General features: G+C 37.8%; 1 protein-coding gene across 1 annotated transcript in view; it reads left to right on the top strand.

The window, feature by feature from the left end:
* Positions 1–19,723, top strand: part of LOC114331912 (chitin deacetylase 1) — a 157,624-nt gene extending 137,901 nt beyond the window's left edge. The window contains exons 4-5 of the mRNA XM_028281613.2: positions 4,015–4,336; positions 18,607–19,723. Of these exons, the coding sequence (XP_028137414.1) occupies positions 4,015–4,336; positions 18,607–19,435 (1,151 nt within the window). The 3' untranslated portion in view covers positions 19,436–19,723. The remainder of the gene's footprint in view (positions 1–4,014; positions 4,337–18,606) is intronic.
* Positions 19,724–20,005: the final 282 nt, after the last annotated feature.

The following is a 20,005-nucleotide window of genomic DNA, read 5'->3' as shown; positions in this document are numbered from 1 at the left end:
TTTTAAATTAGATTATACGTGAGTAACGCTTCTTATTCGCAAGGTTACCCAAACAAACTACATCAATTTGCTACATTGTCAAGCTTCGCTTTGTTTGTTATTACAGAAACAACACCTCTATAACGACCTACTTATGTTTAAATTATATACATTTTAGGATACATAATATTATATTATAAAGTAAGGGTTTTCCCTTAGTGTACAAGTTATAAAGTAAGTACGAACCTACAAAATAGAAGAAACAGTCATAAACCCTAAAACAACAACGAAATGGAAAGAACATTAAAAATCACTATTGGTAGAAAACAGACCAGAATACAGGACGACATCATACAATATAGTCGAGGTCACCGGACAGCCAATTAGCATAAATAAAGAACAAACCAAAAAAGCATTATCCATATTAAAAATGGGCCGCGCCCCAGGGCCGGAAGAAATACCTCCAGAACTACTTAAAAATGGTACTGACAAAATAGCCAAAATAATATCAACATTAATGAACAGACTTTTTAAACAGAGAACCGCATACGTGGAATGAAGGATGGATAACATATATACATAAGAAAGGTAGTAAACAAGATTTAAATAACTACAGAGGTATTACCGTAACTAGCACACTATAGCACACTATAGCACGATGGTACGGTAAGAATTCTAAAAGATCTAATATGTGAATAGTACCATCAATACGAATCAGAGGAACAAAGCGGCTTTAAGGCAGGTTGATCCACAATAGACAACGTTTTCTGTATAACTCAAGAAATAGAAAAAATACTGTCAAGAGCCCATTTACTCATGGTAGATCTAATGAAGGCCTATGACACGGTCCCCATTAATGGATTATGGGAAGTACTAGAAAATACCAGCATAAATGTATCTATTATACAGGCACTTAAAAAACTATATGGAAATTCGACACCCAAAATTTAAAGCGGATGCTAAACCACTAAAGGGCTAAGGCAAGGATGCTGTATATCGCCAGTATTATTCAATATATCATATTGATGAAACCCTTAGACAATTCAAGAAGAAGTGAAAAGTTCTTAAAATGGGAGATTTTGGCCTTAAATTTTTAATAATTAAAGAATCCACCGACTCCACTGTAGGTAACATAGAGGTTTTAGTTGTTATTAATTTGCGTAGTTCTTTCAATATTAACAGATGAATTCATAACCGTTGCTTGGATCGTGTACCTCAATAATTATAGCTGTCAAATATTGCAAGTAATAACCAGTATAGGAAAAATGATAGGTTAATTTTGTATCTGAAATTATCTTCATAATCAACTGTCCATCAAGACTTTCTATTCACTATTCACGATCTTGGTCGTGATCTTCCTTTAGGGCGTTAGTAATCTTGGGAGATTACTACAGATCCGGCTACTCCTTTAAGACGAGGTCATGTGATATAAATCATCTGCTTCTGATTACTTCGTGTGTACTGTTTCTTTTGTATTTCTCAAAAATTTATGACAACTTTATTTGAAAATTGTAGATTATGACAAATAGAATATAAATATATGAGTTAGAAAAATCATAATTCTAAAGCTTCTTTGTCTTTAGGTGCCGTGTCTGTATTCAGACGTTGGTCGTCATCATGTTTACAGGTTCCTGAAACCTTTCTCTATCAGCTGCTACGCGAAATAATTCTTCTACTGTGGAGCCAAGTCATTGTCTAATATTACGCAGCCGTTAAAGTTTCTTTCTACCAATACATCTCTTTCCCTCCATTTTTTCTTGTATTATAAGGCGAAGCAGATGGTATTTAGGTCCTCGAATTATATGGCCGAAGTATTCTGTATTTCTCCTCTTTATGTTCCTTACGAGCAGACATTCTGAATTCATCATTTGAAGAACATCTTCATTGGAACTGTGCAAAACTCACGATATCTTTAGGATTCGTCGATAGCACCACAATTCGAATGCTTCTAATTTGTTTTAGCATTGTGGTTTTTAACGTCCATGATCCTAAATAATAGGTAATCCTAAATAATAGCAAGAAAATATTTGTCATTACTTCTAATTTTATGTCATATTCCCTTTGTGATTCTGCAAAGAAGTGAAATAGAAGTCTAAATATAAAAAAATCTTACTTGGAATATGTGTTAAATAACACACAACAAGCGTGTGAAAACTATATTACAATAAGAAACAAAATATACGCTCCTGTAATAGAAGTAAAAAATGATCGCTGGGAAAGTTTTTGAAAAAAAAAAGTAATTCATATAATCTGCAAAAGGAAAAAATATAAACACATTGTAGTGACCTGGAAAAATTTTTGCTCAAAATTATGCAAAAACACTTCAAAACATTCATAAGTACCAAAAAAACATGCAATTAGAGAGGAAGAAATAATGATTTTACGAGCAGTTGAGAAGGCTCTGAGCCAACTCAAGAAACAAAAAAAAAGAGTGGTCCATGGTCTACCAGCGGAGACTATAAAATCAATGGGGTAGATTGACGTACAGATAATACTGGATATGTGCAATATGATATGACACAGCCCCTTCTTTGCCTGTACCCTTCATATATTCTGAATATGTATAACTAGTCTGAATGTGTCAAAATTCCACGCGTGTGTCCTGAACAGAACAAAAAACCAGCCGGTCAATTCTAGAAGAGCTTCATCTAAAAGACAGGTTAGTAAAAAAATGTAACCGATCATACACCTAAATTACTTCGGCTGCATAGCCAGAAGAACGGGTACCATGAAATTATTGGTAGTAGAAGGAAACGTAGAAGAGCGAAGACCAAGAGGACGATCACCAATAGGATTGGAGGGTTAAATGAATACTCTGGAAGTAAAATCCCTACATGAAGCCGTCCATCTGACAGAGAATTGCAGCAATGGAGAAGGCAAGATAACAATATTTATAGTGTCACCATACCCTAATAAGAGCTCTAAGAATAAGTAGGAGAATATAACTGATTATAAAATGAAGCATTTTTTAAAGTTGAATAGGATTGACTTGGGTAATTGATTTCATGGGGTTTTAGAACAAGGAAAACTTTTTATAAAGGATTATATTTTTCGCTAACAACAAAAACGTTTCTCCTCTTAGGAAATTTGTATACTATTTTCCGGTACACGACAATTAGACCGAAATCATTAGACCCAACTAATTAGACCGAAAAGCACTTTACCGAAACCTCACTAGACCGAACAGCATTAGACCGAAATGGTACATAAATTTAAAAATATTGCAGTAAATTATGCTAAGATTTTGTATATCTGTCTTTTTGTTTCTTGGATTTTTTTATTATTTTATATATAGACTGTGTAAATTGTTACTCTGTATAGTTTAATATGAATAATTTTCATCCGTTAAACAAATTAATAAACGTAAAATTAAATTAAGGGAAGAGTGACGTTTTAACTGTTTATAATAACCATCCAAATAACATTTAGTTGTAATTACATTACCAGTCTTTTCTCTTTTACTGCGACAAGTAAAAAGAACTGCTTTTCGGTCTTCTGCTGTTCGGTCTAGTGAGGTTTCGGTAAAGTGCTTTTCGGTCTAATGAGTTCGGTCTACTGCTTTCGGTCTAATGGTTTCGGTCTCTTTACAGTAAACCCTATTTTCCAGTGTAAAAATATTTATTAAGAGTTTTATCCAATTATATAATACTATTTCATTAAAGTGATCTGGCTGCCATTAACCTACAAATAAGTGTTAATTTTATAATAAGCTAATTATCAAACATAAAATTTCGCACAAACTAGTTTTTACATATTTTAGAAAACCGTATCTTAATCCTATTACCAAGTCATTTGTGTTTGAGTAGTATCGTTAATTTCGACTACTTAACATACTGAATAGCAGTTATAATGATTAAAAGTACAATAGCTTAAAATTTATTAATTTCTACCTGGACCGGAAAGTAAACCACACCATTCAAATACAAATAACTTTGTTTTTGAAGTTTATAATTAAGATTTTATAAAATATTTTGAAAGATACTATACGATATGTTAAAACTACATACAACTAATTATTATTTCTTTTGTTTCCAGATATCGATAGTGACCCCAATAGTGCCCCACCCTGCGACCCCGCAGTATGCGTTCTCCCTGATTGTTTCTGCTCAGAGGACGGTACAGGCATTCCCAATGATTTACCAGCCAAAGATGTACCTCAAATGATAACTGTCACATTTGACGACGCCATAAATAATAACAACATCGGTCTATACAAGAACATTTTCAACGGTGAACGGAAAAACCCCAACGGTTGTCATATCAAGGCTACATTCTTCGTGTCTCACAAGTACACCAACTACTCGGCAGTCCAAGAAATGCATAGAAAAGGTCACGAAATCGCAGTACATTCAATATCGTAAGTTTAAACATTTCAATTTGGTATTCTAATATATTTTTATTTAAGAACCTCGTTTATGACAACATCAGTTCTTTAGAAATATATAACCACGCGACGTTTTTTGTCTTTGTCTGAGGAAAAGTTTTAAATACTTCATATTTACAAAGCTCAACAACAGGTTTTGAAGGTCTAGGGCTAAAAACACAATTATTAATATAATAGAATAAGATGATACTGATATATTACAAACCTTGTATAAAATGGGGTGGCCTCTTATCCCATCATGCTCCTTTAGTGCAGTTATTGAAGCTTTTTAGCTCAGAAATATTTTACTATAAACCGATTTACATGAAATTTTGGAATTAGGCTTATCCTACTCTAAACTTCAAAAGAGATGTTGACCCGAACCCGATTTTCACCCTGGGGGTGGTTGCCACCCCTTTTCGGCGATGGAATTTGTTTTTTAAATAACCTCAGATTAAGATAGAAGACCTAATTTTAATCAACAAATGTTGTATAAAGTTTTTTCAAAAACCCAATACTTTTCAAGTTATTGGCAATTGAAAATTCGGAATTTTCTCACGATTTTCAACAGTTTTTTGCAAATATCTCCAAAAATATGCATTTTAACGATAATATTATAATGAACAAAATTGTAGCAGGTAAAAAAAAGAACAAATTGGTGTTTTAAAGAGTGTTCTAAATGCAATATTAAGCGAAATATTAAAGATCAAAGCCGTTTTTTATTTTGTGTGAAATTTAATCGATGTATTTAATGCCATCTAGCGGAGAGCGAATACATTTTATGCATGCTAGTGAAACAGGATTTTATAGTGCTTAAAATTAGCTTTAAAATGAGCACTGTTAAAAGTCTTTTGTACGTAAAATGAGTGAGCTGTAATGAAAAAAAGAGGAACATCTAATGTTTTTTTTTAAATCAATGGATTTCGTAAGTGCCATTTCCACCAAAATTAAAATTAATGGTCTAGAATAAACTTTCATATAAAGAGTTTGATGGATTCTAGAAGTTTCGCTGCTTTGGAATACATATTTTTTGAAAAAATTACGATTATAAGAAAAAAAATTTTCGAATTTTTAAAAAAACCACCTTTTTTTCATAATATCTCAAAAATAATAAAAGATACGTAAAAAAGTGTAATAACAAAATAATATGTTTTTTTTGGCAAAAATTTTGGTTTGTTTGTTTTTTCTCTCACATAAAAATTGACGAAGATATGATTGATTAAAGAGCGCGCGGTATTGCAACCACAGTATCTCTCGAGCCCTTTAACCCTTCACCGTTTCAAAATAAAAGGTTTTTCACTACATATTATAAAGAAAAAAGTTGTAGCTCTTTTAATTACCTTCAAAATGGTTTTTTATAAGTGATAGCTTCAAAATTGAAGTAGTTATGGCCCAAAAACTAAATCATACATATTCAATGTTTTAATTTAGGGGTAGTTTTAAGGGTTAAAGAACTTGAGCATATGATTTTCCAGCATAGCTTTTTCGAGAAGGTGGAACGATATTTAAATCCTTTTTAGTTTATCCAAAGAAATTTTTGGTTTATCCAAAGGGGTTAACAATTAAATAATTAAGATGGAGAACGTAAATTATTAGTTACTCTATATTTAAGTCTTCTTGTCAAACAAAATTAATTTTTTGTAAATTTCTTCTATGTAGGAGTTGTTTTAAAAGGGGTTGAAAGAGGGTTAACAATATGATAATTAAGATAGTGAACGTAAAATATCATGTTTACTCTATATTTAAATCGTTTTATGTCATACTAAAGGGGTTGTTTTCACCACTTAAAAATAAAAACAGAGTTAAGTTCAACATCACTTTTGAAGTTAAGGGTAAGATAAACCTAATTCCAAAATCTCATGTTAATCGGTTCATAGTAAGAAATTTCGGAGGTAAAAACCTATTTTACGCTTCAATGTCTGCACTACTAAATTTACTTACTATTCTCCTCCATTCATCCCTGTTTTTTACTCTTTCTTCCCAGCTAATAATCCCCTCATTACTCATATCTTTCTGTACGCTGTCAAACCATCTTCATCTGGTTCTTCCTTTCTTCTTTTCGTGATCAAGCCCAGTTTTAGGATCATCTTTGACCTCCCATTTCTTTCCATTCTCATCTCGTGTCCGATTCATCTTACTCTACGTGCCTATGCCTCCTCTACACATCGGCAGACGTGTCTGCGGATGCATCTGCCTATGTATCATCACGCGCTGACCACACATCTGTAGGTACACATCTGTAAATCGTTCAGTCTGTGTTAATTCTCGGGTGACGCAATATCTACTTTGAATTCACTGCGAAAACTAATGCGTCGTAGAGGTCCGAGGTAAACAACAGACGATCAAATTACCCCACCCACACATCTGCGGATGCATACGCAGATGCCGTCCGCGGACACGTCTGCCGATGTGTAGAGGAGGCATTAGAAGCGACTGATGCTTGGAATACAGTTCCTCTGGCTGCCTGTTTGCGACGAACAAACCTAACCTTCCACCGTGTTTTTGTCTCCATATATGGCTGTGAGCATTTTCCTTTTCCATATTTGTCTATACTTCGCTACAATATGTCACTATGGGCCTTCTTCTTCTTCTAGTGCTGAGTTCAATAATGAAGGTTGGTTATATTCATTGCAAATTCATCTCTATCTTCCGCTTTTCTCGGCTTCCAGCTTTTCTTAAAACCGTCTGTATGTTTTACCATGGACCAGTCGCGAACGTTTTACAGTCAGAGTATTTGTCGTCTACCAGGACTCCTTTTTCCTTAGATTTCATGTTACAACTTCATGTTACTTTACTGCAACAATTCGTACTTATCATTTCTAAGTATTTGTCTCAAATATGCTGTCTTTCTTCTTTTAATGGTGGTCAAAAGATCCTTGTTTTTTTCCATTCTGTGCAACACCATTTCGTTCGTATTATAATCGGTCCATGGTATTTCTAAAATTCTCCTAAAAAGCCACATCTGAAAGGCTTTCAGGTTAATAATTAAGTCAAGATTAAGAGTCCAATCTTCGGCACCATAAAGAAGAATAAAGTGAAAATAACCATCCCATATTGGATTTGCACATTGAGTCTTTGGTTACTCAGAATTTCTGACTTCAGATTTAGATCTTCAGTAATCCAGTCATTTATGTCAAAAAAGATAGAGGAAATAATCTGTTTGCAAGTACTAGCAATAACTTTGCAAACTAGAAAGTACTAGCAAGAAATCAAAATATTACCGTTTATAGTAAAATTACTTTTTCACTACTTATGATTTCAATTTTTTATAACTCGTTTATAATATAGCCACTGCTCTATAAAGGATGTGCTACTTTTTTCTTCAGATTTTCTCCATTTATAACACTGATGTGTTTACACATATAGTCATTCTCGATTTTTTTTTGTACGATTCTCAGACCAGCGATCTAGATGATATATCTAGCTCTTTACATTTTGAGAGGTGCATAAGTTGTTTGTCTTTCGTTATAACTACTTACTTTACTTTATTGTTTCCGGACATGCCATTCAAATAATGTTGGTCCAGTATCCAGTATCATGCTACGTCGATTCCATCTTTATTGAGTCACAAATCTTCGAAGGTACACTGATGTTGACAATTTCTGTATATAAGAAAATGTGCCATATTCTGTATTTCCCCATAATCATAGTTTACATCATAGTAGTCTAATTTTCCCTCACTTTGCCTTATTTTTTAGCGACCTCGTCCTTATCCTATTATAGTCGAAGCAATAAAGCACTGAACTTCCGAAAAAGGACAGGACGGATCTTAATAATCCTTTCTGCAATCGATTCGTGAATGTGCCAGGAAACTTTGTGAACCCGAGCCATGATATAATATTGAAAAACTGCATACAACAAGAATGTGTGTGTACTTTGTACGCACGTAAGAAGTTATACTTCTACTACATATTATGTGATTTTTAAGACTATACCAAAAATTTAAAAAATAAAAGAATAAAACGCACACAAACACATTGAAAAATGCCACAAAGAAAAAATGATTTCTGGACGATAATAATTGTTGGCAAAAATTTTAAATACGCATTTGCTGAAAAAAAAATTATATAACAAATATACTTACAATCATAATATGCATAAAAAAATAAAAAAATAAAACTTGCATCGGGAATTATTGAACCCTTGAATTTCGTGCCGCTTTGACTCGTAATCGAAGCGTAGACTCACTCGTCCAATCGCACATTATTTATCATGTGGAAAAATACGGTAACTGAACGTTTTACTGTTTGACAATTGTTTTGAAAATTATGTAGTTTAAATTTTGTGGAAGAAAATATAACAATATAACAAAACAGTAAGAAAACAATATATTAGATGAAGATTGGTAGAACTTTTGTTGGTAATCAAATTAAGTATGTAAATCAAAGCATTACATACCTACTAGATAAATAAATCTACGCCAAAAAATCATAATTTAAAACTAAAAATCGAGCCCAATTTGGGATTTCTCTCTAAAATCCGCAATCTTGAGAAAATAAATGTATGTATTTCAACCTAATCCAAATGTATAATTACAATATGATTATAATAAAAACTAGGTACTTACCAAATTAGAATGAGTTTTCCTTGTCCAAAATAGTCCAAAAGTCCAAAAATATAGGTATATGAAAACTATTTAAAAAGGCAGTATAACTATTAACTAACTTTTGTTTGTTGTTTCTTTTCACACAAATTTTAAAACGCAACAACCATAAATAATCTAACTACAGCTGTGCCACAGCCACCATATTGAATAATTTTTGACATGTCATTTGAACATCCAATCAGAACAAAGTTATAATGCGCATGCGCCCGGTCGCTAGGTTTTCCCATATAAACCCTCTATCGCCGGTAAAGAAGTATAACTTCAAAAAATGCATTCTTAAAGTGCATCTTAAGCAGACAATAAAAAAATTCAGAACTCGTCAATTATCGGCGGAAATGAGTTCAATTTTGTTACTCGGGAGGCTTTTGAGGTCGCTGAAAACGAATATGACGTCGAAAGTGATCTCCGGAGTACCTGGTGCCCAGGGTGCCTACTGATTACCTCGTCTTATAGAGTTTTCGGCAAATTCATTTAAAAATTGGTCAAAAATCATTACTCGGGGGGATTTGGGATCACTAACGACGGATATGACATCGGAAGTGATTTCCGGAGTACCTGGTGCACAGGGTACCTACTGTTTACCTCGTCTTGTGGAGTTTTCGGCAAATAATTTATTAAAAAATTAGTCAAAAATAATTACTCGGGGGTTTTTGGGGTCGCTAACAACGAATATGACATAGGAAGTATTCTACGGAATACCTGGTGCCCAGGGTACCTACTTCTTCTTGAGTTTTCGGCAAATTCATTAAAAAATTAGCAAAAAATCATTACTCGGAGGTTTTTGGGTCGCTGACAAGGAATATGACATCGGAAGTGATCTACGGAGTACCTGGTACCCAAGGTTCCTACTGTTTACCTCGATTTCTGAAGTTTTCGGCAAATTCCTTAAAAAATTAGTCAAAATTCATTACTCGGGGGTTTTTGGGGTCTCTGACGACGAATATGATATCGGAAGTGATCTCCGGAGTACCTGGTGCCCAGGGTATCTACTGTTTATCTCGTGAATAAAGATTTTTGACAAATTTTTAACAGAATTTGCCTAAAATTCCAGAAGACGAGGTATACAGTAGGTACCCTGAGCACTAGGTACTCCGGAGATCATTTCCGATGTCATATTCGTCGTAAGAGACCCCAAAAACCCCCAACTAATTAATTTTGACTAATTTTTTAATGAATTTTCCGAAAACTCAAGAAAACGAGGTAAACAGTCGGTACCCTTGGTACCAGGACTCCGTAGATCACTTAAGATGTCATATTCGTTGTTAGCGACCCCAAAACCCCCCGAGTAATGATTTGTGACTAATTTTTTAATGAATTTGCGAAAACTCCATGCCATGCCACATTGTTTGATTTGCTTGTCTAGATAATGTTTAGAAGAAATGCGTTCAATGTGCTTCCCCGTTTAGGATTTTGTCCTCTTCAGGGTTTGAGGTGAATGTATTGTGTTGGCAGCAAAGCAAACAGTCCGAAAACCACACCGGGGCAAGCGCCGTGTCCTGGTGTTCTTGGATCCTGGGTTATGCCAGACGGTGTTGTCCAGAAGGCCAGAAGTCAACAGAGAAGAAAGTTTGATGGATTGTTGTTGGTTCCATAGACATTTACGTGTACTGTCCGTGCTTTGCTTTCGACCAAGCTCCCTAGAAACCATTGTACAACGACAGGCGAACCTGCGTCCCTCGTCGGCGGTCAGGAGGTGGCTTTGAGCGCAGCGTGGACAGTGAGCGTTCGAGTGGAGAAAATAGTTGCGGCTATTTTCTTGGGACGAACAGGTATAATTGTGCAATGAAGTTGGGAAACCGCAAAAAACCAACTTCTCCCTGTTCGGGGTAAGGAAGAGGAAATGTTAGAGGTGGGTACGGAAGGCTAACGGGGTAGCCTCAAGGATGTTTTCGTACTCTACCGGGAGTTCGTCAATGCATGTTTGCATTAGAGCGGACGGTACGTGAATCTTTTTGCGTTTGGGCTTTCGGTAGAGTACGTGGCCGGAAGATGAACAGGAACATTTGAGAGATTCTTGTGTGTCGGAAGGGGGGCCGTTGATTACTTTGATTGTGAAGTTCCTGTTCAGAGAGTTTATTCTCTCGGTGATTTTGGGGATGTTCGAGATGTTATGGATTTCGTTTGAGGGATATCGCCAGTGCTCATAGTTACATCTACGCAAGACTCTGCGCTCCGTCCTCAACAACCTCTCTTGTTTTTGTCTTGAGCAAAGAGAGTAGATACATGATTTGTACTCCATGACGGGTCGAATAAAGGTCTTGTAAGTGTGAATGAGAGTCTTCTTGTGTGTCTTGCCAATTTTTCCCGAGAGAGCGTTGAGAAGTCTGGCCCTGTTCCTTACCCTATCTAAAGTTGCCTTTAGATCTGCGTCCCAGTTGAGAGTTCTGGTAAACAGTACTCCCAAATAGTTCACAGTCGGGCTAACAACAAGCCTTTCTCCCAACAAACTCAGAGGATATTGGTCGTCTTCATTGCGAATGATTCTATTTGACACAGTAGGGGCGCGAAACACAATTGTTGTTGTTTTGTTCGCGTTGAGCGTGACTCTCCACTTACAACACCATTCGCCGACACCGTCCAACAGAGCCTGTGCTCTTCTGAAGAGGAGTCTTGGGTTGTATCGAGAGGTAGTTGAGAGCAGAGTCGTGTCGTCTGCATAGAGAAACAGCCGAGTACCTGGGATATTTTGGTTAGTGATGTCGCTGTTGTAGATGATGTACAACAGCGGCGCTAGGACTGAACCCTGGGGAACTCCAGCTTGTGGAGTGAAGGGGGTGGACTTTTGATCGCATATTTTCACTCTGACAGTACGGTTGTGGAGGTAGGAGTGTACAATTTTGGTAAATTGCAATGGAAGCCCGATGTCCAGAAGTTTCCGAACAAGCCCGTCGTGCCAGACCTGGTCGAAAGCCTTCTGCACATCCAGAAATGTGGCTATGGCGATAGAACCATCGTTGATGGTTTGAGTGACTTTGGTAGTGAAATCTATTAATGCATGTTTGGTAGATTTACCTGACTGGAATCCATATTGGAATTTTGGTATGATATTGTGGTTTTCGAGAAAGTTATTGAGCCTCTCCTTTAGGATTAGCTCAAGAACTTTACCCAGAGTATTGATTAATGAAATTGGTCTGTAGGATTCCACGTCGGTTGGGGGTTTGCCTTTTTTCAAAAGCATGATGGTGTTGGCCACTTTCCAAGGAGTAGGAAAATGGCTGTTTTTGAGACATGCATTGAATATTTTAGTTAGAAGAGGGATGATACTCTCTGGAAGTTTTTTGAGGCACCTTCGGTTGATGCCATCAGGTCCGGGAGCGCTGTTTTTGCCGATTTGGCAAAAGCTCTCCGTTTCCCTGTCTGTGAGGGGGTCCATGATAGGATCATAGACTGGAATGTGGTGGTTGAGAGTAACATTTACAATGTATTCTGTGTTGAATTTAAATATGCGATCAAAGTTCGGGTTATCTGGCGTTTGAAAATTGTTTTGAAGCGAATTTTTGAATGCTTCGGCTTTCCCTTCTGGGGAATTGACTATGTGATTGTTGACCAACAGATGAGATGGTTGAGATAATTTTTGTTTTGTTAGGACTTTGAATTTTTGCCAGAATTTACCTCCGTCTCTGTAGTCCAGTTTTGAGGTAGTCTCTTCCCACCGGCGAGCCGTTAGGACAGATATCTCCCTCTTTATCCTGGCACAGATTCGGTTGTACTCTGTTTTGATTAGTGGGTTTCTGTTGGCCTTGTATTGACGTAGAAGACGTCGTTTTTGTTGAATTTTGGCAATGATGTATTGTGGAAGTGCCGGTGATGTATAAGTTATTTGTTTGAGTGGAATTGCGTGCGTGATCGCCTCAGTGATGAGGTTCTCGATATTGGTTGCACTGGTGTCGATACTATCGTTAGTATCGAGTTCGCCTAACATTGGGAGATTTTGTGTGATGAAGTTTTGGAATTCAGTCCAGTTAGCGTGACGATAGTCTCTTATAGATCTTGGAGGGTTTGGTTGTTTTGGAGTGAGAATGTCGGTGTCGACAAGAAGAGGTACGTGGTCTGACGTTATCGAATCGCCTATGTGGCATCTATCCCCGAACCGATCCAGAATGTTACTAGTAACTAGGATGTGGTCGATAATAGAGGCCCCATTGGCGTTCAAAAACGTGAATTCAGTGTTGGTGATTCTTGAAATGGGAAGGTCTAGTAGATAATCCGTGAGGCGGATGCCTTCTGGGTTTTGATGGTGATCACCAAACTGTGTATGTCTACAATTTAGGTCACCCATCAACACAGCCTTGCCGAGCCTCGAAAAGTACTCTAGCAAATGCCTGTTGAGTGGTTGACCCGGGTGTTTGTAGTAAGAGACTATCGTGAGGGTTTCGTTGTTGGGGATGTGCACGTCAATTGCCAGGAAGTCCACATCAGGTGGACGAAAATTTTGTGGGAATGTGTGTGTGTTGTGCGGTATTCCGTGTTTCACGAGAATACCATTCCCACGTGAAACCTGACAGCGGCTTCGATGGATGATCGAATATCCTGCGAAGTGTGGATCGTTTTTCGACAGAGTATCTGTGAGTGCGAGGATCTGGATGTTATGCTTCGACAGGATATTCTTGATGAGGGGTCTCTTTTTGGAGAGACCCTGACAGTTGACTGTGCCTAGGGTGAAATCCATAAAGGGAGGGTGTTTAGTGGTTGGAGCGGAATGTCACCGTGACATTGCTCCCGTACCCGTGGACCACTGTCGAGTGGTCGTAGACTTGGCTAATCAGATTAGCCGTGATTGCAGCGATATGCTCACGAAGTTCAGGCAACAAGTTAAGCAACAGAGCGGTCTGAATAGACAAGATGTTTTTTGTTTCTGTAGGGAGTTCGAAAGGGGGGAATGATCTTTCGATCGTAAGTGGCTGAATTTCATGTTGGGCGGAGGGGATGGTGTGTCTTTGAGGACACTTGTTGGAATATGCGGGGTGGTCACCGCCGCAATTCGGGCATTTTGGTTCCTGCTGTTTGGTGCAGGCGCTGGATTTATGGTTGCCGCCGCAGTGGGGGCAGACGAATGCTTTTTGTGGGCATTCGTCGATGGAATGTCCGTTGATGCAGCATTTGCTGCAATATTTTGGAGTGGGTATTGTAGGGTCGGAGCCATGAGGGAGTTCGGCATTATAGATCTCGCCATCTAGAGTTATGCCTCGGCTCAGTGCTGACGTGAATTTTTCCAAGGATTTGGTCACCACCTTGATCACTTTGGAGTCCTTGCCTGTTTTATAGGATTTGACTCTCCACAGTCTTTCGACTGGGAATTGCTGTTCTGTGAGCAAGTCGGTGACCTCCTGCTCGGAGTAATCCACGTCGATTCCAGTTATGCAGAGGAGATAGGTGGGCTCTTTTGCGGAAGTGTTTGCATTTCTGCTACGGCTATGGACCGTAACCATGGTTTGGCCAGTTGCTGTGTGGATTGCTTTCTCGATATCCCCTGCATTTATAGGATTAAAAAGTCGAAGATGTGCGATTCCATGTGAGAGGACTTTGCAAGAGTGAATTTTGTTGGACAAAAGAGTGGTGGCATTTATTTGCCGAAAGAAGGTACGTTTGTTACAAAGATCTTTTGGGAGATCTTTGATTAGATATTCGGACAGTGTGGGATCGTTTATGGCGTTGATGACGTTTTGATTTCTGGCTTGGGTTTTGGGGCGTGGATTGGCTGCAGCATTGGCGTAAGACATTTGTCTTATTTGTCTTCTTTGGAAGACGAAATCGTTCGGTTCAGGATTGTTTTCAGTGCTGATGGTTGCTTGTGGTTGAGAAGAGGGTTGCTGTTGAGAAGATTGTTGTTTCGGTTGTTTGGGTGCTTGCTTAGACGGTTGAGTTGGGACTTTGGGTATGGCACCGTGAATATTCCGAGCGCTCTGTCGCTGAGGACCAGCCTGTGCTGGTGTTCTTAGAGGCGGAAAATCATTAGCATATCGCTGCAGAAGGGGGTTGGAGGCGTCGTCCTGCTCGATGCGAAGGTAGGCCTCGCGATACTTGTTGCGGACGATTTCCATCTCCGCGCTAAGCGTCTCGAGGTCTAGCTCCGCCGTGAGCCGGTTGTAACCTCTGGCTGGGGGTACAGTGCCTTCCTGATGTAAGGAAGAGAACTGGTTGGCAGTAGTGGTGGCTGTAGTGGTGGTGGTGGTGGTGGCAACGCTTGTCGAGGTCGTCGTCCGAGGACGAAGCGACCGGGTGGAGCTGACTGACCTTACAGAAGAAGGCATTACAAATGGGTGAGGATGCAAGTCGAGCGATCGGAGGGCACCTCAGCCTCAAGGTGTTCTGGGGGGTAAACCCCAGGGATAAAGGTGGCTTGTCCACCCCTCCGTGCTTTTCCGGCGTAAGACAGTGACTATAATTACCTGATGGGTGCAGTTTACCCTGCTGCTGGTGGGTCCCTCGTTGAAAGCCTTTATCGCAGTTAGTTTGGCCCCCTTACTCGCACTTGTTCTTGTAACCGTATGTGAACACTAGGTAGAGTTCGGGGCGAGCGAACTCGCTCGAGCCCAGGGCCAGAGTATTCCTCTGAAACCCAGTAATCCGTCTACCTTTTTGGTTTACACGGCCAAGCGTCGTTGGTTTTTCACGCTGGTTCCAAACTAATAGCTTAGGGCTAACCGTGCGCCGCTTCTTCAGCACTTGGTGCTCTCAGGCTTCTCGCTGTTCGTCGGTAAGAGTGGGGTGTGCACGCAGTGACCTTACTCTTCGACGTCCGGGACGAGAATCAAGGTAAACAGTAGGTACCCTGGGCACCAGGTACTCTGGAGGTTACTTTCGACGTCATATTCGTTTTCAGCGACCTCAAAAACACGTGAGTAACAAAACTGAACTCATTTCCACCGATAATTGACGAGTTCTGATTTTTTTTATTGTCTGTTTGAGATGCACTTTAAGAATGTATTTTTTGTATGGAGTTTTTCAATATATATCATAGCTCTGGGTCACAAAGTTTCGTGGCGCATTCACGAATCGAATGTAAAAAAGAATTATTAAGATCCGTCTTGTCCTTTTTTTTCGGAGGTTAGGCCGATTTTAGTGCTTTATTGCTTCGCCTATTAATAGTTTTCCACGTTTTCAAGTATAGAGATTAACCAGATCATTGAACCTGGCGAAGAGAAAAATATTCGGTCTATCCCAGTAATATCTTTTCCGAGGACGCTTTTTCTAGACTTCAGTCGCTTTCATGGAGTCCGAGCTCTTTAGATAACATGCCACTGGGCTGGAGCTGATAATGTAGCCCCCGAACAATTATTTTAATCTATTTCTACTGTGTCTAGAGTGTGGTATTTGCATTATTTTTATAAAATGTCTACGACATTCCGAGATGTGCTGGATAGCTTTCTTTTTTTTTGACCAAATGCCCCTGACGATGTTCTGAGAACGAAAGTTCTCGGCCAAGATTTAATTAAGAACTCTGCTCGATGTCTGCCTTTTATTTGTAAAAACAATAAAAAAAATAAATTCAACTTATATTACAACTGCTCCTTAAAACTAAAAACTTACCTCATAGCGCCTTATCAAAACTAACAAGATAGTGCACTATTCTAACATGCACATACGCACAAGCACTGTGCTCTCTTTCACTATCACTCAAACTAGTTCAAAAAGCTTTGTCCTCTTCAATATTTATATTATTTTTGTATTATGTTACATTGCTGCTTGGTCTAGCACACCCTCATAGTGGCATAAATCCATTCAGGTCTCAATATTTGTTTGTAAAGTATTGTCTTTTAATGGATATACAGAGTGGAGTGTCTTTCAACTGGTCAATACATTTTTTTAAATCTTGTAATTAGTTCTTCCCTTTTTCCTTGACGTGAGCCTTCGAGCGTAATTTGGCATCTAATGTTATACCATCATACCTAGCAGTATCTTAGCATATGGTATTTGGATATTGTTGATTATAACTAAATATTGTATTTTTTTGTTGGTACATAAAATTAACATGAACAGATTTAGTTCCATTCAGCCCGATTTTCATAATTTCTTTTTAGTCTGAAAGACAGTCTTCTTGTTTAATTCTTAAATGCCGCACATTTATGTACTGCTTGAACCAAAAATTTTTTAATTTATTATTAAATATGCATGCCAGACTTTGTCCCAAGCTTGTGCAGTATCAAGGAAAAGATTTAAACAGCCTCTCTTTTCTTTTAATTATCTTTCAATAATATGGTTCTGTGCACCTGGTCGATTGTTGAGTGCTTATTCGTAAATCCAAATTGATATGTTGGAATCAGATTTTTTGCCATAACTGGTTTAATTGTCTAGAGAAGTTTCTTCTTTCTTCCCAGGCCTTTTCTTCCCTCTACTCTTTCTTGCATGATGACGTGTGCTGGGACTATTTATGGATTCGAAGAATGTGGGCCAGATACGATATTTTTCTCATTTTAATTGTATTCATTTATCTTATATAAACATATACAGTCTTCTATTCGGTAATTATGATACTGTATTAATCACCACCAAATCGACCAAAGTTTATTATTATTAATGTTATATCTTACATTTTGTAGATCATAGAACTGAATCGAATTGTAAATTAAAAAACTGTATCTGATCCTCTTTCTTATCAGCATGTGGTGCATACACCTAGATACATTATGGACTAATATAAATTAACCTGATTGGTACATGTCACCAACTGCATTTTTATAATTGTTTTCTAGTAGGGGATATCTCAGGAACAATCGGGGTTTGTAAAGGGTAAAAGTACACGGGAACAAATCCTGAACCTGAGACAACTCATTAAAATATATAGGGAATTTCAAGTACCTATGATTACATGCTTCATTAAGTACCAAAAGGAATTTGATTGGGTAAGCTGGATAAATCCGTGGTCCATTTTAATATAAATGGACACACCAATGCACCTGGTGACACTGATTAAAAATCTGTACCAGTCCAATATAGCAACAGTACGACTAGATCAGAAGTTCTCAAACCAATTCAAGACCGAGAGAGGTATTAGACAAGGATGCGTGTTTTCACCTGACTTATTCAACATTTATGGTGAGCATCTCATAAGCATGGCTTTAGAAGGATATGCCGGTGTGGAGTAACAGTAGCTGGTAGGAAAATTTGCTGATGCGAAGCTCTTAGAGCAGCTGAAGATAGAAACCAATGAAAAAAATTTTTAGGAATATTGGAAGAAATCACGATCCTCAGTAATAAGGAAGCGACAAGAGAGAGAGAGAGAGGGGGGATGCAACCAAAAACAGATGTGTTCACATTTGAAATAAAAAATTATAATCTATCTGTTTAAACAAAACAAGCTGCTCTGGCATTTGGAGTTAAGTACAAGATTTCCAGCAGCTTTACATTTGCATTTACTCAGTTTACCCGGGTAATCCGTTAATCAAACTTTACCCGTAACATGAATATTATTTAACTATTAATTTTTAAACAACATCCAATACGTATAATAACATCAATTTAAATATGCATATCGCATTGTTGTCTATAAACGAAGGTTTAACATATTCAATTACAGTTCAATAGCTATTTTATAAGTTTAATATTCCACGTCACTCATGGTACCTATTGACTGTAATTGAATTTAAACTCATAATTCTTATACTTTTTCCTGTTAACTTTGCACATTATTTTGATGGGTGCTTTCATATTGTTGCAGGCACAATGATGACGAAAACTTCTGGTCCAACGCCAGTGTAAATGACTGGGTTAAAGAAATGGGAGGTATGCGAGTCATCACTGAGAAATTCGCCAATATTACCGATAACAGCGTAGTAGGAGTAAGAGCCCCTTATCTAAGAGTAGGAGGTAACAACCAATTTACTATGATGGAAGAAGAAGCCTTCTTATACGACTCCACTATCACCGCACCCTTAAATAACCCACCACTATGGCCCTATACTATGTATTTTAGAATGCCACACAGATGTCACGGAAACCTCCAAAATTGCCCAACAAGATCACATGCAGTATGGGAAATGGTACTTAACGAACTAGATAGAAGAGAAGATCCTGAAAATGATGAGTATTTGCCAGGTTGTGCCATGGTTGACTCATGTTCCAACATTCTTACTGGAGATCAATTTTATAACTTCTTAAATTATAATTTCGATAGGCATTACAATGAAAACAGAGCTCCTTTGGGTCTTTACTTCCATGCCGCTTGGCTAAAAAATAATCCCGAATTCTTGGATGCTTTCCTTTACTGGATAGATGAAATTCTCTCAAACCATAATGATGTATATTTTGTAACAATGACACAGGTTATCCAATGGATCCAAAATCCTAGAACCGTCTCCGAAGCCAAGAACTTCGAACCATGGAGGGAAAAGTGTGTAGTAGAAGGAATCCCAGCCTGTTGGGTACCTCATAGCTGTAAGCTTACTTCTTCCGAAGTACCCGGAGAAACTATCAATCTCCAAACTTGCGTAAGGTGTCCAAATAACTACCCATGGTTAAATGACCCAACCGGTGACGGTGTCTTCTAAGTCAGCTCTAGTTAAATTTGTAGGGTAGTATTTGAAAGCAGAGCTGCCCAAAATATTATGGGCAGCTAGTGATCAAACGTTACAATATTTCGTATTTATTTTTTAGCAATGACTGGTATGCGTGATCTATTTGTTGTTATAATAAAAACTAAGAATTAGACTGTTAAACAGATGCTCGAAGCATAGTGAGTCTCACGTTTTATGTAATATACACTCCTACTAGATATTTTTGTAAAAAATGTATTTTTGTATGTTTTATAGAAACGAAATAAAAATTATTTCAACAGTTTTCTTAATTTCCTTTTGTGAATTTGCATCGTAATTGGATCATGAGGAACATTCTTCAGTAAGCACGAAATATTAAATACTGTGCTTCGGTTTAACCAACACCCGATTGATAGGCTAGACAGATACACATACCATAAAACAACGCGTAGGAAAAACGAGATAAGCACTCGTAATGATGAAGTATATTTTCAGTCAGTATATTGATGAAGTCACAATTTACCACTTTGTATCAAAATATTTATCATCAGATGCTATGTGTTTTCTATTTTATTATGCCGAGTA

This window comes from Diabrotica virgifera, chromosome 4 (genome assembly GCF_917563875.1).
Source record: "Diabrotica virgifera virgifera chromosome 4, PGI_DIABVI_V3a".
NCBI lineage: Eukaryota > Metazoa > Arthropoda > Insecta > Coleoptera > Chrysomelidae > Diabrotica > Diabrotica virgifera.
Note: the sequence above shows the minus strand (reverse complement) of the source record. Positions and strands in the feature narration are given on the sequence as shown.